The 27,092-nt window shown below is 36.3% G+C and overlaps 1 protein-coding gene across 2 annotated transcripts in view; it reads left to right on the forward strand.

Annotated features, from left to right (window-relative positions):
- soat1 (sterol O-acyltransferase 1) overlaps positions 1 to 27,092 on the forward strand; it is a 59,727-nt gene that overhangs the window by 11,363 nt on the left and 21,272 nt on the right. The window contains exons 2-10 of one of the 2 annotated variants that reach the window (XM_039767790.1): positions 2,618 to 2,753; positions 5,568 to 5,626; positions 11,221 to 11,357; positions 13,756 to 13,815; positions 15,958 to 16,065; positions 19,036 to 19,318; positions 23,490 to 23,568; positions 23,809 to 23,890; positions 24,365 to 24,410. In XM_039767790.1, coding sequence (XP_039623724.1) covers positions 2,627 to 2,753; positions 5,568 to 5,626; positions 11,221 to 11,357; positions 13,756 to 13,815; positions 15,958 to 16,065; positions 19,036 to 19,318; positions 23,490 to 23,568; positions 23,809 to 23,890; positions 24,365 to 24,410 — 981 coding nt within the window. In that variant the 5' untranslated portion in view covers positions 2,618 to 2,626. The remainder of the gene's footprint in view (positions 1 to 2,617; positions 2,754 to 5,567; positions 5,627 to 11,220; positions 11,358 to 13,755; positions 13,816 to 15,957; positions 16,066 to 19,035; positions 19,319 to 23,489; positions 23,569 to 23,808; positions 23,891 to 24,364; positions 24,411 to 27,092) is intronic. The other variant, XM_039767791.1, reaches the window with a different exon arrangement.

Below are 27,092 nucleotides of genomic sequence, written 5' to 3' on the forward strand. Positions count from 1 at the left end.
CTACCTCATTCCATTGCACCTAATATTCTGTGCTTAAATCGATTCTGCCCCTTATGATACACTCTTCCCTGTATCCCTATTTCTTGTTGGTTATGGTTAGTCTCGCAACTTCTAGCATAAAGGTGAGACAGAATTCCTCCTGTTCAAGCCCATTCTGAGCATTTTTGAATTGGCCTATGAAAGTTTGAAGGTCCTCCCTGTTGCCTTTCAAAATTATTTAAATCAATATACCTTATAGCCATCCTGCAGTTACATAGTACATATGGTAAACTCTTGTTACCTTTTAAAACGGTATTGCAGCATTTTCTGTCTTTTTATTTTTGACAGTTTCTCTCCTCTTTAGTGATATTGCTCATTCAAATTTTCAAAATGTTAATTCTTGTGGTTGTGGAACCACCTTGACAAACCCTGCATGTGAGGAAGGGAGATGATCAAGCACTTAAAGGGCATTACTTATAAGACCCGCTCCTCTGCTTCAATTTAATTATCCAGGGCACATGGCTGTCTCCCATAGCTGTTTATTTTGATAAATCGTGCTTTCCAGTTATTCCATAATGTTTTTCCTTTCCCTTTTAAAATCACATTGTTGCGCACATTCCATAATATTTTTATAAATCCTTGAACTTTCTCAAGATGTTGGTTTTCAATTTGCCGATTAATTTAAATACAAATCTTCTTACTTTCCCTCCTAATATAAAGTGGATTCAGAAAGTATTCCGACCTTTTTTTTTCTGCACACTGTATTGTATTTTGCATTTAATTTGAAATGGATACATTTGCCATTTTCACCCATCAGTCTACACTCAACCTTAAGATTAGTTGAACTTTATTAATCCCATGGGGAAATTCAGATACATGCAGAAGCATAAAAAACAGGGTACAGACTTTAATAATAAAGTGAAAACATGTTTTCAGAAAGATTTACATTCAAGTATTCAAGCCCTTTGCTGTGGTACTCCTAGACTGTGGTCAGATGGATCCTATTTGTTTTAATTATCCTTGAGATGTGTCTAGAACAGGATTGGAGTTGGCCAAGTGTTTAAGGTCAAATCAAACCATTAAGTCCAAGGTGCTCCCTTTAGACCTGTAGAAGTAGAAGAGCTCTGTAGAAGTTTGAAACCACCAAGACACTTCTTAGAGTTGGCTGCCTAGCAAAACTGAATAACTGGGTAAGATGACCCTTAGTTAGAACCCAGTGTCATTATAACAGAGTTTCAGAATTCCTCTGCTGAGACAGGAGAACACATCAGAGGGATGACCAGAATCTCGGCAGCACATGGCTAGGTGGAAGCTACTGTTCAGCACAAGGCATTTGACAGCCTACTTGGACTTTGACATATTACATTTAAATATCCTCTGTTCTGATGAAGCAAAGAAAGAGCACTTTGGTCAGAACTCCAAACACTCTGTCTGGTGACAGCAAGGCGCTGTTTATCGCCCACCTAATATCATTGCTGAGACTGGTCAGAATTGAGGGAAGAGTGAATGCAGCCAAATATAATAAGGAACATGGAGAAAACCTGCTTCATTGTGCACACACCTTCACACTGGGGCTTCGGTTCACCCTTTCAGCAGAACTGAGACCCAAAATGTACAGCCAAGACCAGTCCTTGAGTGGCTCAGCCAAAGCCCAGCCTTAAACCCCATAGAAAACCAGTTTACAGATGCATCCCATCCAGTCTGACAGAACTTGAGAGGATCTTCCAGGAAGAATGGAATAAACTGCTCAAATTCAGGTGTGCCAAGCTTGTGGAGATGTGGACTCAAAGCTATAATTTCTGCTGAAGGATCTCCTACAAAGTTTTGAATTAAAAGTCTGAATACTTGTATGAAGAGATTTCAGTTTTAGATTTTTAATAAATTTGTAAACCTTTTTTAAAAAAAAACCACAAAAACCAAAACATTTTCATTTTGTCATTATTGAACATGGATTAACATTCAATCTTCATCCATTTAAAATGAAATCAATAGCACAATAATGTTTGCAAATAGTAAAGGCGTCTGAATACTTTGAATCCACTCTCTCTTTCCACTTATGCTACTTTCTCATTTCTATTTATGATTGGATTGATATAACTACCTGCAATACTTTTAATTTAGACCATAAATTTATTTGGAGAGATCTTTTATTCCTGTATATTTTTGTTTTGTTTTTAACTTTACCACTTAAAGGTTTCTCATACATTTTATTTTATTAGATGTTCAGTAAGAACATTGTCTTTGTGTTTTGTTAAAAGTTGTATATGTTGGGAGGCAGACTGTTGATTTAAAAAAAAAGTTTTGGCAATATAATGTATTTTAACATTAATATAGAGCCATAAAGTAATCAAGTATATGCCAGCTGGTAATAAATTTGTGAATCCAGACACCAACCACTAATTAGGCGAGTGGCTTATTGGATGATTACATTAATTTTACAAATGATCTCACTCTCTTGACTCTACTTGTTGCTGCCTGAGGAAGAGACTTACATTGTTAAAACGATCTGCTAAGAGTATCTAAATTAAGATTGCAACAGTCATAATAAATAGGTTGTCAGTGACACTTCATCATGTGTACTGAAAGGCAACATACTATATAGTAAATGTTTTTTTTTTTCTTTTGTTAATCTTTCCAGTAGAGAATAATGGCTAGTGAGGGTGGACTGTCCCATCGAAGCAGAAGAATGATGCCAGTGGTCTCCCCATCTCTTGAGAGAGATGCTGGTGTGAGAGGTTTTGAATCTGATGGGCATGTCCGGTTGACCAGCAACGGTAAGTGTGCAAATACATCTAAATTGTAAATGTATTACTTAGAATCCTTTTACATTTTTTTTAATTTAACATCTATAATATATTTTTCAACAAATTTCTCAAGTCAGTGATCTTGGAAAAGAGTGACAGTTCATTGGCACCCCACTTAGGTCAGGATACAACTTTTGTGTTCGGTACTACTGTGCTCATGAGGATGCATACTATACTGACCAGCCATACTTTTTTCAGATATGATGGAGTAAAATTTGTGTTTTGTTTAAAGGAGAAGGCATGCAATAACTTATAAAGATGTACATTTAATTTAATTCTGGAAATAATTATTTAAGATTGGACAGACCTGCAAAGATGATTAATAACAAAATAATTGAGTGTTAATTTACAGAGAAATGGCATAATCCAAGCTTAATTTCTTTAAATGCCAATCATGACTTGCTAATATGCTGCATCGTCATAAACGATTTGTGCATGCAAAGATAAGGTGACAAATAGACTATGTTGCACAAACATATACATTATAATAAATGTTTACAAATCAGTAAAATGTATAGATATTTAGTATGTTGACCTGCAATGGCATCATCCCATCCAGTGTTGTTTCCTGCTAGAATAGTCTCTGGTCACCTGCAACTCTGAATTGGATTAAGTGGATCTGAAAATGTCATGTAGTATTTTGGTTTTGCTACCTACAGATAATTAATTAATAACTTGGCCATCTGTGTTAGCAAGTAAGTAGATCTGCTTTGACAATCCAAACACAGTATTTTTCCACTTGAATAATTTGTGTTAAGGTTCATTTGAGGTCTCTGATTCTCTTTAGTTGAGGAGAATTGTTCTCTTCCTTTCTCTTTAATTGTTAGTGCAGTAATACATATCGTCCTAATAAAAATAACATTGTTCAGGTTTTCTTAGCATTTGTTTAAATTTATTTGATTTAGTATTTATTACACATGCTGTAAAGAACAGTACTTGGGTGGATGATGTGACATTTATCAATAATTCAGCTCTTTATCTTGAAATCATTTGTTACGCGGTTTATCTTGGTACATGCCTAAACTCCTCCCAAAGTTCAGAAGTGGTTTGGTTTTCAAGTGGTATTTCATTGTTACTGTCCCATATTTTTTATTTTATATTAGTAGATATCACTTTATTTGCCCCAAGGGGGAAATTTAGCTTTTTACAGAAACTCAAAATATAATATATACTGTATATATTATAACCAACAACAAACCACACCAGAACCCCTAAAGCGAAATAAATTCTTCTGATTTGGCTAAAGATAAAGTGATGTCAGAGTCACTGAGACATTATAAAGGAACCCAAGTTTAGCCCACACTTGTACTGAATAATTTGTTGGCTGGAAGATTTAATGGTAGTGTTCCAGAGACAGGATGTGCACCATTGTTCATACATTTGGACTAAATATTGCTCCTACTGTGTTTGTCAGTAGTTAGATTATTGCTTTTTAAAATGGGTATTTGGTAGCAATCTTCGATACATATTAACCAGAGCACCATTCAGCCTGCATCTCTAAAATATGTCATTTTCATCAGTTTAAGTTAAATCCTAGCCATAGCGTGCATATTCTGAGCCAGGATAGAGGAGAAATAGCCCAAGCTCATATCCTAGCCACAGTGATTCCTGCCTTATCCCTAATGTGTCTGTGTATTTTCTTATATAGTACGCTACCTTGGCTGTTCGTTTGACTGTCTAAGATTTTAAATCACCTGTAGCTCGCAAACCGTTTGACCAATTGACCTGAAATTTGGTACATTTATACTACTTGTCATCTACTATCTGCTTTTGGGGTGATGATTGACCTCCAAGGTTATTCCTCTTTTTATTTTTATTTTATTGTAGAATCAATTCTTGGCAGCGGCCATGCAGCACATCTGTATGGACGCCTTTCTCATTCCTAACTCCTTCGCTGTCACTTCCTCTACCTCTTCATATCTTAAATCGTTCTTGAGGCAGATTGAAGACTTAGGTGCCAGCTTAAGTGAAAAATGAAGGAAAATGTACTAAGTAATTGCAACACAAACACAAACTTAATCAGTTTTAACGCAAAAAGATAGCGACAAAAAGAGGAGTGGACCGCTAGGAGTGGAGAAAAGAAGAGCTGCTCAGGAAGCAGCAAGCACATCAACCTCTGAGCAAACGAATGCTGAATGTACAGAGAAAGAGGATGAAAATTAGGAATGCTCAAGTCAAGTGTATTCACTTCATGTTATCGTGCAGTGCGCTTTCACTGGTAAAAAATATTTTGGATTGAGTATTTCTTTAAGAGTAAAATTTTAAGGTAATTAAAGGTGTGTCGTTACTGGTTGTATTATAATTATCCCTTTTTTTTTTTCCTTTTTTTTTGACACCCACTGCACATCCAACCTACCTGGAAAGGGGGTCTCTTTTTGAACTGCCTTTCCCAAGTTTTTTTCCATTTTTTTTTTTCCCCTAGGGTTTTTTTTTGGGAGTTTTTCCTTGTCTTCCTAGAGAGTCCAGGCTGGTGGGCTGTCAAAGTAGGGCCTGTTAAAGCCCATTGCGGTGGTACTTGTGTGATTTTTGGGCTATACAAAAATAAATTGTATTGTATAATGCTGTTTGGATCATCTGTGGTTCCCTGCGACTCTTAACTGAAAAAAAAAACAGTGTGTTCAGGAAACCTAATAAACATGCATAGACTACTAAACAATTCTTTTGGATACAACTTTTATCCAGTGTGTATTTTAAAGATGTTGTATTTTATCTGTTTAAATGTAAAGCTTAAGTTTTGGTATGTTGATTTTAATAGATGATACTTTTTTATTGTTTTGTTTTAAGGATGTATGGATCTAGAACACATTATCACCAAAAAAAGGCAGATGCAGATGAAAACCGAGGTGACGTATTGTCTTTTCCTATCACTTACTAAACAAATACACAGTTCAGAAGTTTGAACATACATTTTGATGATTATATTGTTAATTTGTTTACTTTGATGTCCATGTTGTTGTAGTATCAATGGCACTTTAATTTATACTTCAAAAATGCTGGTGCACTTCCAACCTCAAATTCACTGGATATCTCTGAGTCAGTCATCTGTGGTCCAATGATTAAAAATACATGCAAACACTAGTATTATGTCTTGTTGCTTGCAAAACAACTTGGGTTAATGCTTGTAACAGAAATAGACACTATATAAAATAAATGTAGGTTGTTTTGTTTATGGGTGCTTTTTTTTCTCCATGTACCTAGAAATCTTGTACCAGATAGGCAAATATTAAGGTGATTATCTCTGCTTTGAGGCCAAGACCAGCTCCAGTTACCATATATACTCACGTATAAGTCGGGTCTTAAAACCCAAAAAATCTATCACAAAATCAGACCCTGACTTATACGCCCATTCAAAAATGCGACCCTCAATCCAACCAGCTTCATATTTTCTTTGGATAGAACGCTCTGTCATAGATAAGGGCTGCTCTTACGAAAAATGTGTATGAAGGTGTGAGATACACAAAACAGTGCAAATGTCGCTTCGGAATAGTTCAGGTATTACTGTGTGGTCACGTAGGCACAATAGAGAGAGAGATTAGGAGCACACGCTGATACAGCACATTGCTGCACCCACGTAGAGAAATAAGGCAGTGCTCCGTGGTTACTCTCTCAGGTGGGTGTTAGCATATCATAATTCCTTATACCAATAGCGTGAGTTTTCCGCATTCAACTTATATGACCGACATTATAAAATACCAGAAATTATACTGTAAAATCAAGTCCCGATTTATCCGTGGGAGAACTTATCCGCAAGTATATACGGTATGTTCGTTCAAGAAAAAAACAAATTATTCAAAAATGAGTAGCTAAGAAATTAAGTTTTACAGTTTAGAGTTGCTTCCTCCCAGTGATTGAATGCTTGATTGACCCTTGGTTAGGGTAACCTCATAATAAATTTAGCATGTTCTTTAGTGTGCTCAAGGGTTTTCTCAAAGGAGTTCAATTTCCTGTCACAATCAAAAAGCATTCAGTATGGCGACCGATCTAAACTGGCCAGGCTTGTGTCTTGTGCCCTGCTATGGATTGACATTCTGTTCACATTTGTTTCTTGTGTTGTTTCACTTAATGATGGTGTAAGCATTAGCTCTCTGTCAGAGGCACAAGGCATAGCAACCAGTACTTGTGATTGTTAATGTTTCAAAGATGGATTAACACTTATGCAAACTGGTAGTGTTAAAGCCAGAGAATTGAATGATCATTTTTGGAAGCATGTAGACATTTAAATATCAGCCAACTGCAGTGTCATAGGATAAAATTAGGGTTGACCTGATTATCTCTGGTGTACACTGGAGTGATTTGGACTAGAGTGTGATGCTGTTAGGATAAAAATTAGTACCTTCAGATCCGATGTAACGATCTTCTCCCAGGGGGAAAAAATTACTTTCTCAGAACAGGTAAAGGGGTTAGCAACTGCTCAAGGTAGAAGAGATAAAGCACTTCAGGGTCTTATTCATTGGTGAAGGACAAAGTGAATGTGAAACCAAAATGAACTGGTATAACAGTGATAGGTGCAAAGATCTAATAATAAGCTGGTAAGGTGAACTGGAAGTCATGTCCTCAAATATTTTTGAATTACAACTTAGTCTACATTTTTATCCTTGTCTCTGGTCACAAAAACTGAATAGTAACCAAAAGAATGAATCTATCCGTCTGAACAACTGAAATAAAGTCTATGTGTGTTTCCTGAGTTTGTTTTCCACAAAAGGATGGGGAATTCAGCAGTATGAAAGGACCCTCACCCCAGGGGAGAATTGTTGCTTCCCTTGATCAAGAAGACCCAGAATATGTTTAGGCACTGAGTTAGGATTCCTACAGGGCACTTCCCACAAGAAGTATACCACATAGAGCCCCTTGGGAGCAAACCAAGGGGAAGAAAAATATGTTGGATAGATTTTGTATTTCAGCTGTTGTTAGGACATCTGAGAATTCCTTAGAAGGAGCTGAGCATAATGTATTTAAGGACTGAGTGACCTGCTTTGTCCATCTTAGCCTGTTGTCACCTTGCTGCACACCAGGAAAAGCTGATTGAAAGCTTCGATAAGAGCATTTGGCTTTACAAGATTTCAAATTTCTTATTTTCTTAGTTTGTTTTTATTTTTGCTGAGTAATGTCTCTGGCAAATTTATAGGATGCCAACCTCGTGAAAAATAATGAGTGAATAATGTATTTCAATAAAATCCTGAAGATAACAAAATTAAATAAACAACAATTTTGTGTTAGATCTGAACCTGACCCTGCATTCCCTGCATGCAGGTATGAAGAAAATTATATTGTGAGTGAGCGGAAAAAAGGCAACATTAGTAGCCATCTTACAAAGTAGTATTAATATTATCTTCTGATGATTCCTACTGTACCTTCCTTTCAGTACCAAGCCTCTGGGCAAGGGAAGGTCCTAATTGCCAGGTACTTATAATTGCTAAAAATTATGGGGCAGGATCAGAAGAGGGTGTGCTTAGTGTTCTTTGTTCCTTTCTATAGTCTCATCCAGTTGGCATAAAGAAATGTATGTCTAACATGTACCGGTATTAAGAATAGTAACAATTTCAACAATGATGGAATGATACGCCCAAGAGCCATTACCTGAAGCAGCGCGCAGATGACATATATTGTTATCAGTTAATAACTGACAGCACTGTGCCTTCACAATTTTTGAGTTTTATGCAGTGCATATACGGTAGCAATGTTAAAAAGTGGGTTTTGTGTGGAAAGTCCAGGATGCAAGTTTTAACTTTTCTAATAATTCTCAGTCTGCGGTGGGTTGGCACCCTGCCCTGGATTGGTTCCTGCCTTGTGCCCTGTGTTAGCTGGGATTGGCTCCAGCAGACCCCCGTGACCCTGTATTCGGATTCAGTGGGTTAGAAAATGGATGGATGGAATAATTCTCAGTAAGCACTGGTTAACCTTGTGTCCATTAATTCAAGCCACCCCCACATTTGTCTGCTTAAAGAAACATGTCATTTTTGAGACATTAAGTGTACCGTTTTTTTGTAAAATTAGAAATTAACCAGATGTTTCTGATTCACAAAATGGTTGGATGATATTTGATGAAAGCTATTTTAACTTAAGAAATCTCAGATTTATCCAGTTCTTTATTTCATTATTTTCCATTTATTGTTTACTTAAAGTATCCTCTGTAGACACATTTTGACTTAACCAGAAAGCCAGTTGGTGAATAAATTATTTTGGAAAAGGTTTTGTGGTTAATTAAATCAGGATTGAACTGTTTAATTCTAAGTGCTATGTTTGGCAGAAATCTTACACTGTTAATGTCACAAAATCACTAAACCAGCAATACAGGGTGATCTAGTGGGGCAGACTGATAATGAGGTGAATGTTTTTCATTGGTATGGACTGAGGAACTGGTTGAAGTTGAAGGAACAATGAATGGAGATTAGTTACTAAATATTGCCAGTCTGCTTGTTTCAGCTTGATATGAAAGTTGAAACTTTAGAGAAGATTTACCGTTCAGCAGGGATGCGGTCAGTATGGGGTCAAAGTGCCACTAAAGTGGCTCAGGAGGAAATGCCCTTCAGTTGCTCCAGGGTATTCCGCTGAAGTGAAAACCTAGGTCATGTGTTTGAAATAGTGAGATGAAGTAAAACTGCCAAATGGTAGAAACAAAAAGCACTTCTATATGGTTTGTCCATCTGGTGCACATCTATTTCGGAATATTAAAAGTAATAGTTGTGTCAAAGTGTGGCTTAAATTGGACACCACATATTAAAATGTGGTTATTGATGCAAGCTGCTGTATAAATATATATTGAAGGGAATTATGTAGATTTAACAAGAACCGTTATTCAAGCAATCTATGAAATTTTTCATAGGTTTTGAACAGTGTGGTAAGGGAACTTCAGGTGGGAGGGTTTGTTTTTGATTACAAACTCTACAGGGATTAAAAACACGTTTTCTGTGAATTGTATGACATTGCTTCAGAAACTGTTATCCATGTTAGCACCATTATTAACGTATCCATACATCAATCTATCCAATTTATAGAGTACTTTTGCCATAGTCAGTGCTGGCAGCATCATGTAAAACACTGTCCAATGCAGTGTGTACTTATTCCCTTTTTTTCACCCATACTGGTTCAAAGTAAAAAATATGAAATAAACTTGAATGCAAATTTTTAGGATGTGGTAGAAAGCCTAAGTTCCAGGAGAATAAATAAACTCTACAGATACAATTATCAGGTTTGGGGTCAAATCTGGACCCCCTCAGTGCTAACCAGAGCAGCACTCTGCTTCCCCTTTCTTTACTCAAGTTACCTTTTAAAATGTATTTAATAACCGCAATGACTACAGTGCGTCTTGACAGATTTTAATGTGGCACGTTTCTAATTTGCTTTAGTAACGCTAGGTTATAGAATCCTTTTTAATGAAAATATGGCTTAGTAAATCTTTTAATTATATCAATAAACTGGATAAACACATTCTCTCTTGAGTTTTCCATAACTTTGTTTTTTCCAGAATATGCAAGATTTATGTGGCTTTAACCACTATGCTGTGATTAGTGGATTTTGTTCTCTTGAGATAAGTGCTTTTTAGACAAGACAATGAGTGGGAGTGCAGATATTAAGTGCGTTGGTAACTGGGTTTAGTTTTTTGTTATTCAAATTCTGATCAACAAAGCTAATGTATTTTTTAGTTTTACAACAAGTTTCCAGAACAACCCAAGCCATTTTACCTCAAATTCCACTTCTCCATCTACTTTTGTCCTGCATCTTTGCACCTGTAAGGTACATTTTCTTCATAAACTTTGTTTTGCTAGTCATTTAGGGTGGATTGGAGAAGACTTTTACAACTGAATGCCCTTCCTGACATTAACCCTTGGTACTGGCACTGAGTCAGTGGCTGGTTGCTCAAAGTTAATATTTAAAACATAATAATTTAAATATATCAGATCATAATTTAACAAGAAGAGCCAGCAAGGCAGTGCAGTGTTTAGTATTGCTGCTACTTCACATCTCCAGAGTACTGGGCTCATATTCATATTCCTGTGGGTTTGCTGACTGGGTGAAGATTCCAAATGGTCTACGCTTCTGCTCATTTTGTTGTTTCTTCTAAATCCTAAATAAATGTTTTATATGTTATCAGTGACTATAATTTGTTCCAGCTTGTGTGTGTGTGTGTGTGTGTGTGTGAGAGAGAGAGAGAGAGAGAGAGAGAGAGAGAGTGTCTTGCGATAGACTTATACCTCCTTCAGGGTTGGTGTGTGCCTGCTTGGGAAGAGCCCAGACCCAGTGTCCCAGAATTGAATAAGCAGATTATAAAGTGAATTGATGGTAAGCAGTTTTTTTGAAGACTAGAATTAACCCATAAAATGAGTTTCACCCCTTCAGCTTATAGAATTGTCAAGATCTTAGAGAGGTTAAAATCTTTATGTGAAAGGTAAACACTTTATTCAGATGTTTCTTTGTTGGCTGATTTTTCCCTTTTCAGAGTTTAAGGGGGGACCTGATGAAGCGATTTGATGCTCAAGTCAAAGAGTTTGTTGAAGCTATGATCGAAGAATCCATCAGTTTTGAGCCTACACCTCCTGTGTTTGCGTCTTCAGTTTCGGAGAAAGACAAGATGAGGTACTGTACATTCCATAAGGACAAGCTAGCAGTACCTATGGTGTTCATTTTAACAGATGTGCTTTCAAAATAAATTGGCTATCTATGTCTCTCTTTTACTCTCTCTCACTGTCATTTAATCTAAGTTTAAATAGTTCACTGATACCCTGTTCTTAAACTATGCTTCATTATTCATGAACGGTAACATTTCCTAATGAAGCCAAAACTATTACAGAAAGAATGATAGCATTTGGCAACTTGGCAGTTCTTATGCAGATGTGAAACCTTGCAGACATGATAGATAGCAGCAAAAGGACAGTGTAGCTCACTCATTTTTATCATTTTATTCTCATATTATTTACACCCAAATGTCCAATTAGCAATAAAATTCCTGATATGCCTCTTTTTTCCCACTCTTTCTTTTGGTACCTAGGATATTCTGGCACATTGTACATGGCCTTCAACTCTTATCTTGTTTTTTTTGACATCTCTCTGGATGTTTACAATTGAAAAGGACATTGGTCTGGAGCTCATCTACTGTCTCATATTTTCAGATAGCTACTTTTACATTTTTGTGTAAACACTTGCTAAATCTACACTATTGTAAATTTGGAAATATAGAGGAAAAATAAGGTGTCTACCTAACCTATTACAATGTACATCATCGTAACATACCAATTAGTGATTGCATTTGCTAACCTCTACATCACCTAATCGGGCTCAGTGCTCCCAGATGGTGGAGTCTATCCTGGCAGCATCTGGCAGAAAACAACCACGAGTTGGATACTAGTCCATCACAGAGCCCACTTTTGCACACATCCTCATGGAGCCATGTAAAGCCTAATACACATGTCTTTGAGATATGAAATGAACTAGAGTACACAGCTGCGGTGGGTTGGCACCCTGCCCAGGATTGGTTCCTGCCTTGTGCCCTGTGTTGGCTGGGTTTGGCTCCAGCAGACCCCCGTGACCCTGTATTCGGATTCAGCGGGTTAGCAAATGGATGGACTAGAGTACACAGAAAAATACGCACTTGGACATGGCACAGGATCTCTGCTTCAAAATGCTGTGTCCATGAGGCAGCAGCTCTAACCTGTTGGCCATCATGCCACCGCCTTTGTGAAAGTGATATTGAAAAAAGTTGACTAAGTAACATAATTCATAAGTGTGCGATGTTATGTGTTATTTCTATGATAATAATATTTAGTAATAACTGAGCAGTTCTTGCTCTGTAAACATTTTTAGTATCTAACTTACAAAAGGTGTAATTATTTTTAAGTGATAAATAATGGGATGTGTGTTTTTCTCTTTTTCAATATCTCCAGTGTAGTTTAAAGATCTTTGGATTTCCTGTGTTGAAGTCTTGCGAAATGGCCAATGAAAATAATGACAAATAGTATGGAGATGATTCTTCATGAAATGAGGGCTTCTGTGACTGGGTTCAGGTGGAAAAGAAACAGCTGTTTCAAGTGGGGTATTTGAATCTAAAGATAGAGTAGCCCAAATCAAGGAGTTTACTTTGGAATTGAAAAGAGTATCTCTCTATGTGTAGCCCATTCTCGAATTTTATGCAGAAGTAAGAATGAAAAGCTGTAGGTATTGTTCAAGAAAAGATCAAGAGAATCTTTCTAAAGTAGAGCAATAATGAACGTTTTCTTAAGGATGGAGGACAATAAACTGAGGATAGGGATGAATTGAGAAAAGCATACTTAGCTCAAGAGGGGAGGGAGGTGTTGGAGAAAGAATAGCATCAATATGCAGATAGGAAAATGAAAGAGGGGGATCACTGAGACCTCTGCTTCCTAAACCAGAAAAATGCTGATTAACAAAGACCACAGGCTTGACTTAATGAAGGTTATGTTGTCTGTAGACCATTTTTTCCTTGAAGATGGTTGTAAAGATAATTGCCCTTATATAGAAGGGTGCTGGGTCACTAGATAGATAGATAGATACTTCATTAATCCCAAAGGGAAATTCAAACAGGGACAATACTGTATTATAAGGAAGATTTTTGAAGGCTTAATGGCACCAGCCTTTGTTTATGAATGAAAGAAATATGCTTTTACAGGGTAAACCATATATGAGTAGGAGAGTAACTGGTCATGTAAACTGTGAACAACATATATTGCCTGTTGGTTTGGATAAATGCCTTGAGCAGCAGAAAATCAGAAAATGAAGAACTTCAGGGCAAAGGGAACACCATGGGCTAAATACACAATGACTACATTAGATTGCCGAATGATTGAACCCTTATAAAATATGCATGTTCCTCAAAGTACTAAAAAAAAAATTTAGTAGCAATAATGTTTAGAGTATGATTCTCTGCATGCAGCATGTGAAGAGAGACGTTACAAGAGTACTAAGATCTACATTTTGTTTTTAAATGTTGTGATTCTAACCTACTTTTCTGTTTTTGCAGGCAACTGAGACCATCCCCGGAACAAGGAAAACTTTTTATAAGTCGACGCTCTCTTCTTGAGTGAGTGCCTCAGTGTGAAATTATTTACAAACATTCTACTTTTAACATTTTTTAGGGCTTAACTGAGTTAATTGTAATACTACTTCTGTCTCTAATTGCCTTAAAATTATACTCTTAAAGGAATACTCAATCCAAAATATTTTTATACCAGTAGCGGCGCACTGCACGATAAAATGCAGTAAATACACTTGACTTGATCATTCCTAGTTTTCGTCCTCTTTCTCTGTACGTTTAGCATTTGTTTGCTCAGAGGTTGATGCGCTTGCTGCTTCCTGAGCAGCTCTTCTTTTCTCCACCCTAGCGGCCCACATCTCTTCTTTCGTTGGTATCTTTTTTGCGTTAAAAACTGATTAAGTTCGTGTTTGTGTTGCAATTACTTAGTACCTTTTCTTTAATTTTTCACTTAAATTGGCACTTAAGTCTTCAATCTGCCTCAAGAATGATTTAAGATATTTAGAGGTAGGGGAAGTGACGGTGAAGATGGTAGGGATAAGAACAGCACGTGTATGCATGCACCACACGGCCACCCTGCTGGCCACTGCCGAGAGTTGATTCTGCAATAAAATAAAATAAGAATAAAAAGAGGAATAACCTTGGAGGTCAATCGTCACCCTAAAAGTGGACAACAGAAGTCACGTAGTATATGTATACCAAATTTCAGGTCAATAGGTCAAATGGTTTGTGAGCAACAGGTGATTTAAAATCCTGGACAGTCAAACAAACAGCCACAGCAGCGTATTAGATATAAAGATATGTTATTTACTTTATTGTGATGGCTGAGAAAAATTTTTAGCCTCATGTTGTCATGCGAAATGGAGACGTTTATGCTATAACAGAAATCGGTGGTGGCCAGTATTGTACAACATCAAATGATGTGAAAAACGTCAGTGGGGAAAAATAAAAAAATCTTGTTAGTCCATTCGTATAATCCACATATCCAGTCATTATACTCAAAACATGTAAAATGCTTACTATTTTATTAACATTGTTATATAGTTACTTCATTAATGACCAAGATGCACATAAAAAGGAAACCTAAAGCCTCATCGGATTAACTTTTTCACTTGAAGATCCACTTCTCCCCTTCATTCATTGGACAAGAATCCTGTCTTCAGTTCAAAAGTGACTCTTATAAGGCTTTAGGTTTCCTGTTTAATTCAGTAAGTAACTATATAAAAATATTTTAACAAAACATGAATTTGTCATGTTTTGAACATAACATAATGGATTTGTGGATTATGCAAAGTGGTAATGAGAGATTTTTTTTGTTGTCAAATGGATGTTATTGGCCACTATTAAGTTCTGTCAGGACTTAAATATTTTTCTCTCCATTCTGAGCCATCACTACAACATATGTAAAATATAAATATAATTTTTGGGTGAAGTATTCCTTTAAACTAAAAAATTTCAAAATTGTTTCAATTTAAGCAAGATAATACTGGCACTGGACAGGATGTAAACTAGATGTCCTGTTCAATAATTATTTAAATTGAAAGTTTAAAAAGTATGTGCATCTTGATCCTGCTTAGATGTTCTTTGGCCATCATTTTGTTGAACTGGACAAAGCAGGCACAGGTAAAGGGAGCTTGAGAAATTGATAATATTGCATAATCATTTGGCCAAAATTTGAAACTTCTTGAAAGCATGAAAGTTCAAAATACAAATTGTATTGGTGTGCATTTTATAAAAGTGAATTGCCTAAATCTAATTTAGAAAGTAAAGTTTTCCAATTAACCATTTCACAAGAATTTATTGTTCAACAGTTATTCTACACTTCTTCTCAATGCCTGTGTTAACAGACACTGGTGTCTTGTGGGCATGCCTGACATCACTACCATTTTACAGGTGTAGTGGCGAGTCTTGCACCCAAATGTCAACTGAATTGTGGTTTGAAGTCCTTCTGAAGCAAATTATTTTAATCTATCAAAAATATGTACAATATATGATTTGGTTAAACAGTCTTTCATGTTAAAAAAAAAAACAAAAAGCAAACTATGCTATCTGAATGTAATTATCTTATATATTGTTTAAAATGTACATTATAAAACATATAAGCTGTATTTTGATTTGTTCCACTATTTATTTATTTAATTCATACTACTTTATTTTATTTATGAATTTATTTATTTTTTCTTGTAACAGTGAGCTGTTTGAGGTGAACCATATTCGTACCATCTACCACATGTTCATTGCTCTTCTTATCCTTTTCATCATCAGCACTCTTGTTGTGGACTTTATAGATGAAGGAAGGTAAGCATAAATATCTTAATTTGTGTCTTTTCTGTCACTCTGGGCACTCTATACTGAGATTTAATTTTGATGATTACTAAGAGTCACAACTGATTGTGCATGAGGAGCAGCTCAAGCTGGGATTCTGCATAGTGAAAAAGTTGGCTTGAAGGCATGTTGTAGTTTGGCCTTGTGTTTGCATATTTGAAGCAGATTTGTAATTCATCTAAAATTAGTAATGCCAAGCAACATCGTTAAACAGCAACAGCTGGCATAAGATCAAATTTAGTCAAGCTGCTTTAAAATAAACATATTAGAAATATGATTTTTGGGCATTCATCCACTACATTTCTGCTATGATGGAATCTTTTTGTGCAATTAGTTTCATGGCTGTCTGTTTCACTGGTTTCTTGCCCAGAACAAAACGTTTACAATTTACTCTCATTAAACATGGTAAACTATTGGTAGAATGAGTGCAAATTTTGGCTACATTAGGCTACATATTTAACACATACAGTAATGACCAAACCCACCAATTTTTACTGCTATAGGCATTTTCAATCAATCAATCTATCAATCAACATTTATTTATATAACACATATTCATACAAAAAAATGTAGCTCAAAGTGCTTTACAAAATGAATACAAAAATAGAAGACACAATAAAAAATAAACATAAGTCAACATTAATTAACATAGAATAAGTAAGGTCCGATGGCCAGGGTGGACAGAAAAACAAAAAAACTCCAAAAGCTGGAGAAAAAAAATAAAATCTGTAGGGGTTCCAGACCACGAGACCGCCCAGTCCCCTCTTAGCTTTTTTTGAAAAAGAGAAAACATTTTAGACTACCAGGATGTTTCAATCTCTTCTTAAAAACTATTACATATCATTATGTTACTAATGGTACTATTTTAATACAATACACAAAAGTTATAAACTTATCCTGTTATACCTTTAATTTTGTAAACAGAGCTGTATTTACTTGTTATACAAAGATTATAGCAAGGTGGTAGGCTTAATCACTCTATGTACATTTTGGCTTGAAGGTGACCTACACTAAGATATCAGTAATAAAAGCTTTTACTTATCCATTTAACTATATACTGTATTCTATAGCCTTTCTATTGTATTGTAGATTTCTTTTAAATAATTGTTCTAAGTGACTCTGCAAAGAGTTCAGTATATCTGGTACATTCCTGAAGTGTTTAGACCCCTTCACATTTGTTCACACTTTATGTTGGAGCCTTGCGGTTAAACTATTTCGGTTTTTCTCCCCACATCAAGCAACACTGAATACCCAGGAATGACAAAATGAAAATAGAATTTTAGACGTTTTTGCAGATTTAGTAAAAGTAAAACGCTGAACTACCACATTAACACAAGTATTCAGACCATTTACTCAGTGCTTTATTGAAGTATCTTTGGCAGCGATTACAGCTTGTAGTCTTCTTGGGTGTGACATGTCATGCTCTGCCCACCTGATTTTGGAGATTTTTCTAAAAAATCCTCTCTGCATATCTTCTCGAGTTCTTTCAGGTTGGATGGAGACAGATGGTGGGACAGCTATTTTCAGGTCTCTCCAAAAATGTTCGATGGGGTCCAAATTCGGTCTCTGGCTGGGCAACTCAAGACTATTCCCATAGTTTTCCCTAATCCACTCCGGTGTTTTGTTTGTTTTGAGCTTAGGATCATTGGCTTGTTGGAAGGTGAATTTTTGGCCCAGTATGATATCTTGAGGACTCTGGAGCAAGTTTTGATTAGGGATAGTACTTTGTTCTGTACAGCTTTCCCCCAAACCTGCCTAGTCTCCCACTCCTTGCTGGTGAGAAACAACCCCTCAGCATGATGCTGTAACCACCATACTTTACCACTTGAATTGTATTGCACAATTGATAAGCATTGCCTGGTTTCCTTCGGTCATGTTGTTTTTTTTCTTGATTTCATCAGACCAGAGAATCTTATTCTTAGTCTGAGAGTGAGGTACCTTTATTTTAAACTCCAAGTGGGCTTCCATGTGCCTTTTACTGAGAAGAAACTTCTGTTTAGCGACTCTGGCATAAAGATTGGATTGGGGCAGTGATTGTCTGTCTGATGTCTCAGGTTTGAAAAAAGAAAAAGACAGAGACTGTGGCTGAATTCAACATACAGGGACAACATTGATGCAGCCACCGGTGTGCTGTCAGATGACAAACTAGTTGGGTGGGAAAAATGTGGCAATATTTCATTACTTTGGAAATTTTAAACAGTGGTGAGAAACCGTTTGGCATTCATACTATCCGTCGCTAACACCATTTCCTATTCATACATTTTGACATCGATTAGCTGTACTTGTTAAGGTTAATGTGCTGTCTAACTGAAAGTTTTGTAGTATGCTGCTGCCTTAACAGAAAAGACTTAAAAAATTGGTTCTGACACAATTCCCTGATGGACTTCATGTCTACCTGTAGGCAGGAATCGGGGAGCTCTTTATTTAGGCTTCTGTTTGTTTTCTACCAAAATCTGATAGATTTATATGAAGAAGGTAGTGCAGTTTTAGACACATTATGTAGAGCTAAAATGTTTATTTAACATAAAAATATAATTGCTCAAGTACAGGTTGCTACTGTACATGTGTATTGCACTCTGTATTAGATTCTGCATGTATGTATTTGTTCTGAAATTGCATTCCTTTCATTTGAATTGTCAGATGTGTATTGTTTGTAAAGTACGTTACGTGTCAATAAATAAATAATAATCTTGTTGGCAGCATGATGTAGTTTTGTAGAAGATCAGTGATTTTCAGCAGATTCATAAGTAGTTGATCCTCACTGTGAATGATGCATATACTTTATATTTCATTCATTTCTATTTTGTAAGAAGTGGATTATTTTTACAAGTGATTTGTTAGTTTTTTATTTATACATTCAGTTGGTTAATAAGTAATTAAATTGTTTGTTGAGATTTTTTAATGTTTCCTAATTTTATTATTATTATTTTTTTTTTTTAACAGGCTTGTTCTAGATTTCAGTCTTCTTGTTTATGCCTTTGGCAATTTTCCTTTGGTTGTTTCAACTTGGCTATGCATGTTCCTGTCAACATTCACCATTCCCTACGCATTGCTCCACCAGTGGGCACGTCAGTATCGTTCAGCACGGTTCAAAAGGCTGAGTTGTTTGTGGGCTGGCACTCTCTTTTTGATTTTTCAAACCGTAGTCCTTGGGTTTTTGCCAACCTATGTTGTCCTCAGGAATAACTTGCCACCAGCTTCCAGGTTTATCATCATTCTGGAACAGGTCAGTTAATGGTACTATTTGTCCTTTTGCCACTAAAATATTTTGACGAAATATTTAAGTTCCTGAAAACTTCAATAAAATATCAGTTCAGCTTAACTAATATGTCCATTTGCAACACGCTAACCTTCCATGCGCTAAAGTGGCAGGTGGTGCACTCCAAACATAAGAGGCCATATCGATGATATATTTACTGCGGTGAGATCAATTTTCAGTGGATTCATGAATTGCAGCATAATTGCAATCTGTGCGATGTGCAATCGTGCACTGTACATGGAAGGAATGATTGATTTTAGCAATAATACAGCTCGGCAAAAGCAGTGATACTGGAGCATTTGATCTCTCCGTTGTTCATTCTGATCATAGTGCTGATCATGTTGTCACTGTTTGCCACTTTGTTATGGCGTTAAATTTAATTACAGTGTTGTTCCTTTACAAATTTTTTCAATAAATAATAAAAATGAATACAGGTAAAGTTCCATTACAACGAACTCCCAGGGACCTAAAAAATATTTAGTTGTTACAATATTCTGTATTTGTTACTATAGTGCTTTCTTTAACTTGCCTCCAGGCATTTGCAATCATTTCAATAGCTTCTTTCATGTTAATTTTAATCTCCTCCTGCTAACAAGTTATGCTGACAAGAATTTTTTCTCAGCATTTCCTTGTGATAATACACTTTCAGGGTGTGAATGATGCCCAAATCCATTGGCTAAAGCACTGCTGTGCAAATGGGTGAGAGGAATTCAATGCAAGCATTGTGTAAATGTAGAAGCATGTTGTGGGCAGCACAGTTATCAATCAGGAGCTTAATCATCCTTATCTTCTTTATATTTTATGATTTCTGAACTCTTTTGAGATCCCCCACCCCTCCAAATGGGAACGACACGCTGAAATGCATCCTAAAGCGCAATTGCAGCGTCTGTGGAAGATTGTTTGTCTGTTTCCGGGGCATTGCAACATCAGGCTCATAGCGCTGCAGTGAAGCGGCACAGAAACAAATCATAAAAGATCAGGGTCGCACGATAAGTTCCTGTCTTGGCACCCCAAAACACGAGGCTTAGTCTCAGTACTTTAGCAAAACCAGCTTTATTCAGCTAGAAACAGGAACGGCACACTTATTTATTGTAGCGTGATCTGCCACTCTGCTATACAGAGACACAGCAGTCAGGCAGGGTCGTGGCCAGATCAGTGATCAAGTAATCCTGTTATCTGCATTTATAATGTACCTTGCATTACCCACAGATATCTTTTCTGTTTGCTTTGGTGGAGAGACGCAGCATAGCTTTGAGCCTGCTGTTGCCCCGGCAACAGATAAACAGTCTTTCATAGATGCGGAGATCGGACTTCGGGACACTCTTCGGCATGTCGTCCAGTTGTGGGAGGTCCCAAGAGAGTTTACAAACCTCACATTTTCTTGAATAAGTGCCACATTAATAGGAATGTTTCTTGAACAAACATTACTAAACCACATAAAAACTGCTTTTTCAACGTCTTCAAATGCAGCAGTTCACAAATGTTTGCAACCCGTGTTTTTTTATTCTTTTTTTGCTCGGTCTTTCAAGAAAGTTGACAGCGTCGATGACGAAATTCCGAATTCACTGACAACGTTTTTTTGCTTTTTGCTGCAATCGAGAGCTGCAAAAATGTAAAGTTTTTTTTTTTTTCTAATATGAACTGCTATCGTTTTTTCGTGTCTGCCATTTCTATAGGAGGGTGACAATAAGTTAAATTCCAATGGATGTTTTTCAAATGTTGACGAGCAATAAGCAAAAGGTATCACTGAAAACCACTGAAAACAAACAAGGCAATATAAAAAAAAAAAAAAAACAGTACAAGGAAAGTTCGAAGAAAGAAAACAAAATTACTATGTTTCTGTTTGGGGGATCGTTGTGCACAACTGAGCTGCAGCCACAGAACTAACTGCTCTGTGGATGATTCATTCAGGCATTTCAAGGTCTTTTGGGCACTTAGTTGTAATGAAACTATCTGCTGAATGTACTTCGTAGTAACGAGATTTCTATAGACTCGCGTCATATGGGGAAACTGAACCATACAAATACTTTGTTGTAAAGACATTCATTGTAATGGAATTTTACCTGTATTAGTTTTTAAACCAGGAAGAATATTTTTAAGTAAAGTTATTTTTTCCAGTCCATAACAAGAAAAAAAAATTCAGCATTTTTGAAAAATGAATGCAGAAAGGAGCATATGTTTTTTTTTTTATTTTATTTACTTTTTTGATATACATTAAGGTGTTCAGGTTTAAGGGTCCAAATTAGAAAAAATAATGCAGCAGTTTTATGTTTATTAATTGGCACTGCTGCTGTGCATTCATCATGGTGTGATGAATTTAGCACACATAAAAACCAAACAGCATTTTATAAAAAAAGAATATTTTTACTTTATTTATTTTCAAGATACAGAGGCAACGTTTCATTTCATTTTTACCCATCAATCTACAGTATAAAATTTATATCATTCATTGGCTTTTTGGAAGCAAAGTAATGTGTTTTGCTTTGCGCCCTCCCTCCATAACCTATCATCTATAGGGGAGGAGCAAAAGCTTTAGATTGATCTAGAATTTCAATCTCTGGTTTTCGACTAATTTCGATGTTTCAGGATACCCAGATACTGAAAACATCAATATGTTGATGATCGGTGGTGGTGGGTATGTGTTTGGGTAGTCACGGTTTATGGAGGATGGTCTAGAGGTAAAATAGCTGGACGGAAAAATACCAAACTCGAAACTTAAGCCTTTTATGAGATGACAATATGCTGATTAGTTTTTGAGCCAAATCATGCACGAGAAATAGGCATTCTAAAGGAACCTTCAAAAACCGTAACAATTAATTATGAATTCTTCTCGCAATTGCTATCATATTAACCTATTTTATGATCAGAAAGATCCACATCAGAGTGATAAATAATTACTGAAATGTTATAAAAATAGTTAGTAAACTGTTCAATTCCTGGTGTGCAAAGCTTGTGAAGATTTGAGGCCATGTCATATTTAACAACTTCCTCAAGTTATTTTTCCATTTTAGCCTTCATGGGAAAGATGCTATATAAATAAAATGTATTATTATTATTATGTATTATTTATTTACATAATCCTAGTGAGTCGGAGGCAGTTGGCACACACTCTTGAAGTCATTTATGTGACATGCCTACCAACTCACTCCAGTTAGTCCACGACTCCCTCTGACAAATCAAGCAGGTTTGATTTTGTCTTTAGATATTAGGGTGGTGTTGTTTGCATGAGAGTTTACAGCCAATGAATGCTTATCCAGAAGTAAAATGCATTAATGCAGGAATGCAGTTATTTTGAACCTTACAAAACAGAAGAGAAACTAGTCTGTCTTGTGTTTTATATGAAAGAGTGGAGTAAAGAACCAAGATGGCAGCTGCCCTCACCATAGCTGTTAACCATTCTTATGTCATTGGCTCTGTCAGCACGCTATTGGCTGTCAGAAAAAGTGATAAGCACGACTCTGCTGGAAGATCAGCAAGATGTCGCTAAAAGTGACATACCCAGTGATTTTCAGTTGTGTAAACTGACATGGTCCAGCAGCAAGATCAGCAACTGCAGTCATTCAGTCTAACATGCCTTACAATTAGAAGTCATGTAATACGACATTGGCTTTACCCAAGAAGACTTAAAGCTATAATTAATTGCTGCCAAAGATGACCCTGCAAAGTACTGAATTAAGGATCCGAATACTTCCATGAATGAGAGGTTGATTTTATCTTTATAATAAATTTGCAGAATTTTCTGAAAAACCTGTCCTCACTTTGTCATTATGGATGATTGAGTATACATTGATACAAAAAAGGTGAAGAGGTCTGAATACTTTCTGAATCCACTATATCTTTAGACACCAACGCAACATTTTTTTGCAATTCATAAGTTAATGAAATATATTTTTCTGAATTTATTGTATATTTCACTTTGCTTCTTTTAAGTAAAATTAGAATGAAAAGTATTGTAAAAAGTCTTGAATTTCATTTTGCTGTTTTTCAAGTATATGTTTGAAGTCAATCTGTATTATAGACTGAAATGAAAACATTTTAGATACCATGACATAGAAAATGTATTTTTTTTAAATCTTTTTTTTTTTTTTCTCTAATTAAACGTCTTAATGAGAAGTTCTATTCCAATTTGCATTTGAAGGTACGCCTCATAATGAAAGCCCATTCTTTCATCAGAGAAAATGTCCCCAAAGTGCTGTCTTCTGGGAAGGAGAAGTCCAGTGAGTACATGATTAGAATTAGTGCTGTTTGTTTTTTGTCAAGATTACAAGAAAGACTGTCTTCTAATTTGAGGTGGTAGTTTATAACATGTTTTTCATCTTTTAAATTCCTTTCTAAATGTAATAAAAATTAGTATAGTGAAAGACCGTTATGTAAAGACTGTTCTTGATAAACTCTGTATGACATGAATAATTAATTCAGAATCCTGTTTACTGATGTATTTTTATAATTTTTTTTAGACTTGACTGTGATGCCTCAGATATCTCAATACTTATATTTCCTCTTTGCACCAACTCTCATTTACCGAGACAACTATCCCAGGTAACACTAGGAAAAATGGCATTTTTTTTTTGTTTGTTCTGCTTTTGTGGGTGTTCTTCACTATTTGAATTAAAATGTCTGTCTGGTTAACCATCACTCTTAATTGTTCATTGATGTTATTACTTTTCTGTTCTGTTCATCATAAGGTTTAAATTCTTCTTAATTTGTAGTAGAATACACAATTGTTGGTGGAATGAGCAGTGTATGACTGAATTTGTGTGCTTAGTCACATGAAGGACACCAGGGTACTCTGAAAGGTTACTCCTCTTTGCTGGTCTAGAAAAAAAATTAAGAATTCTCCAGAAGTAACTAGAGACTGTTACAAGAGTTAGGGGAGGGGGGCTTAGTCAGTATCGGCATTTAACAGCAAGAAAGTAAGATGAAAGAAGCAGGTATTTTACAGTAAACTACTGACTGAAAAAAGCAAGTGTCCTCATTATTCAATTCATATTTTACTTTAATTTTTAATTGCAGAAATCCAGTGATCAGATGGGGTTATGTTGGTACAAAATTTTTACAGGTATGTTCTTAAACATTTTTAATCCCTTTGTGCAAGATTTGTGTGCTCATCATGGATTTTACACATCTTTCTTGTTGTTTGTTTCTCATTAATAATTAATTTATTCATTCCGGGGGTTTTGGGTAAAATGACTCTTCTGGCACTGTTGAGTGCTGATCAGGGTCATCTCTGTGCTGGCCAATAGTTCGTTTGGAGGCAATTGACCTTTCTTAAAGAACTGGAGCCACTATGTAATTAATTGGTATAACAGCTTTATTGGAGAAAGCCATCAAGGAGCCATAACCGTTCAACAGACGTTTCTGACTAGTTGATCCAAGCTACTTTCTGTTTATAGATGTTTATCCATCTATTATCCAACCTGCTATATCCTAACTACAGGGTCACGGGGGTCTGCTGGAGCCAATCCCAGCTAACACAGGGCGCAAGGCAGGAAACAATCCCCGGGCAGGGCATCAGCCCACCACAGCATAGATGTTTAGATGATGTAATTTATAAAAAAGAATTGAAAGAGACTCTCTAAAATCTTTAGCAGCAGAGACACTACTCATTTCCCTAAAATTTCCAGCAGATTCAGGAAGTTAATTATGTACAGCATAACCTAGCCTTGCCCTAATGTGTAGTCTATTCCTAGCAGACATCTGACCAACCACTTCCTTTTAACATACCCATAAAGCACAGCATACATATTTTAACTTCTCTTAACCTGGCTTTAGTTGGCTTTTAAACAAAAAAGTAAAGCCTACAAGCCCTGCAATGAATTAAACATTTTTCTTTCATAATTATGGCAGGGCATACAGTAAACACCTGTATACATTTACATTAGGCCATTTTACAACTCCAACCAACCATAACCTGCAGTCGGGATACCAAAGTTAATAATACAAACTTCAAACTTCACGCAAGATAGGATAAAAATTGCACTCCAGAAACTATCAGGAATAACCAGTAAGACACTGTATTGACAAGAAATAACACTCTAAATATTATAAACATAATGCAGGCACTGGCATATAAAGCAGTATGCATGAACGTCAGCAATTTTTCAAGAAACGGTGCTAATCCTTATATATTTCTGAACTAATAGAAGGAATTGACACTTCTCTAGAATAAAGTCAAAGGTGAATTATTATCGGTTGTTAATTAACTTAAACCAATGAAAGGAATGTAAATTCTTATAGTTGGCTTTCAATCCACATTCTAAAAGATTTTGTATGTATATATGGATAAAGTGTCATTAATCAGTGTGCAGTGATTTATTTATGTAATCTCCCTAATCTGACCAGAATATGAAAATTTAATCTTGTAGAAGGAATACAATTTCAGTTCTCTGGTGTGCCAATTATTTTTTATAGAATTGCAGTGCATGTTTTAGGAAAATTTTCCTAAACAAATGATCAAGAGGAAGAGGCAATTGTACCAGAACCTTGCATTCTTCATTTCATATTGTTTTACTTTAAAGCTGCCTTCTTCCCATCTTTTTCTTTGTCTCTGACACACGTAAGTTTGAATTTAGACGAAGATTAGTGATCAAGTATGTGTGAGTTGCCATACACTAATCACCATAGTATTGATATGGGACTCTGTATTGGGGGTACTCATTTATGGTCCTGGTGGCTGCAGGCTTTCCTTCCAATCAGTTTCTTAATTAGAAACCAGGCCTAACAGATACTTGGCATTTTATTATATGGTCTGTTAGGGCTTTCATTCTTCTAAGACAAAAATTGCATATATTTTTTTTTGTTTTTTGAAACTTTTATCCATAAGTTTAGTGGTCTGTCCCATCCATCCATTGTCCAACCCGCTGAATCCGAACACAGGGTCACAGGGGGTCTGCTGGAGCCAATCCCAGCCAACACAGGGCACAAGGCAGGAACCAATCCTGGGCAGGGTGCCAACGCACCGCAGGACATGCACAAACACACCCACACACCAATCACACACTAGGGCCAATTTTTAGAATCGCCAATCCACCTAACCGGCATGTCTTTGGACTGTGGGAGGAAACCGGAGCGCCCGGAGGAAACCCACGCAGACACGGGGAGAACATGCAAACTCCACGCAGGGAGGACTGGCCTGTCCCTTCTCTCCCTATTTCAAAACATCGTATTAACACAGTTGCTTCATGATGCATGTACACAGGTTTAAAGGGAAGCACGTTAGCTGGAGAGCTGCTGGTTCTTTTGTCATTTGCACCACATTATTAACTGATGGTAAGCTAAAAAAAGGCAACAATTAAAGCTTAAATGCAACAGTTTATAACTACAATAGGCAATTAAGGGCCCTGAATTGTAACAAACAAGTTTACTAAAACCAAGCCCGGAACTGAATTTTGCTTTAATAGTGAGTAAACCGGTTATAATTAAAAAAACTGGGTAAAGCGAAAAAACAGCATCCACTGCAGACTTCTTGGACTGCAACTGAGTACCCCTGCCCTATATGTTATCAGCATATGGCTGACAGGGTTATCACAGCACTGATGCCTTCTAACCATTTTCAAACTGTAGGACGGCTACATTCCAAGTTTAATTATTAGTTAGATCTAAATTGTCCTTGAGTTTTCTTGAAAGATGCTGGATTATCCACATTTCATTGGGATTGTATAGCAAAGTGCTAAGCGTTCAACAACACTCTGTGTTAAGAGGTATTTCCTGCAGGGTTAAAGCAAATTGTATTGTTTCAGTT

This window comes from Polypterus senegalus, chromosome 10, assembly GCF_016835505.1.
Source record: "Polypterus senegalus isolate Bchr_013 chromosome 10, ASM1683550v1, whole genome shotgun sequence".
In the NCBI taxonomy this organism is placed as follows: domain Eukaryota; kingdom Metazoa; phylum Chordata; class Cladistia; order Polypteriformes; family Polypteridae; genus Polypterus; species Polypterus senegalus.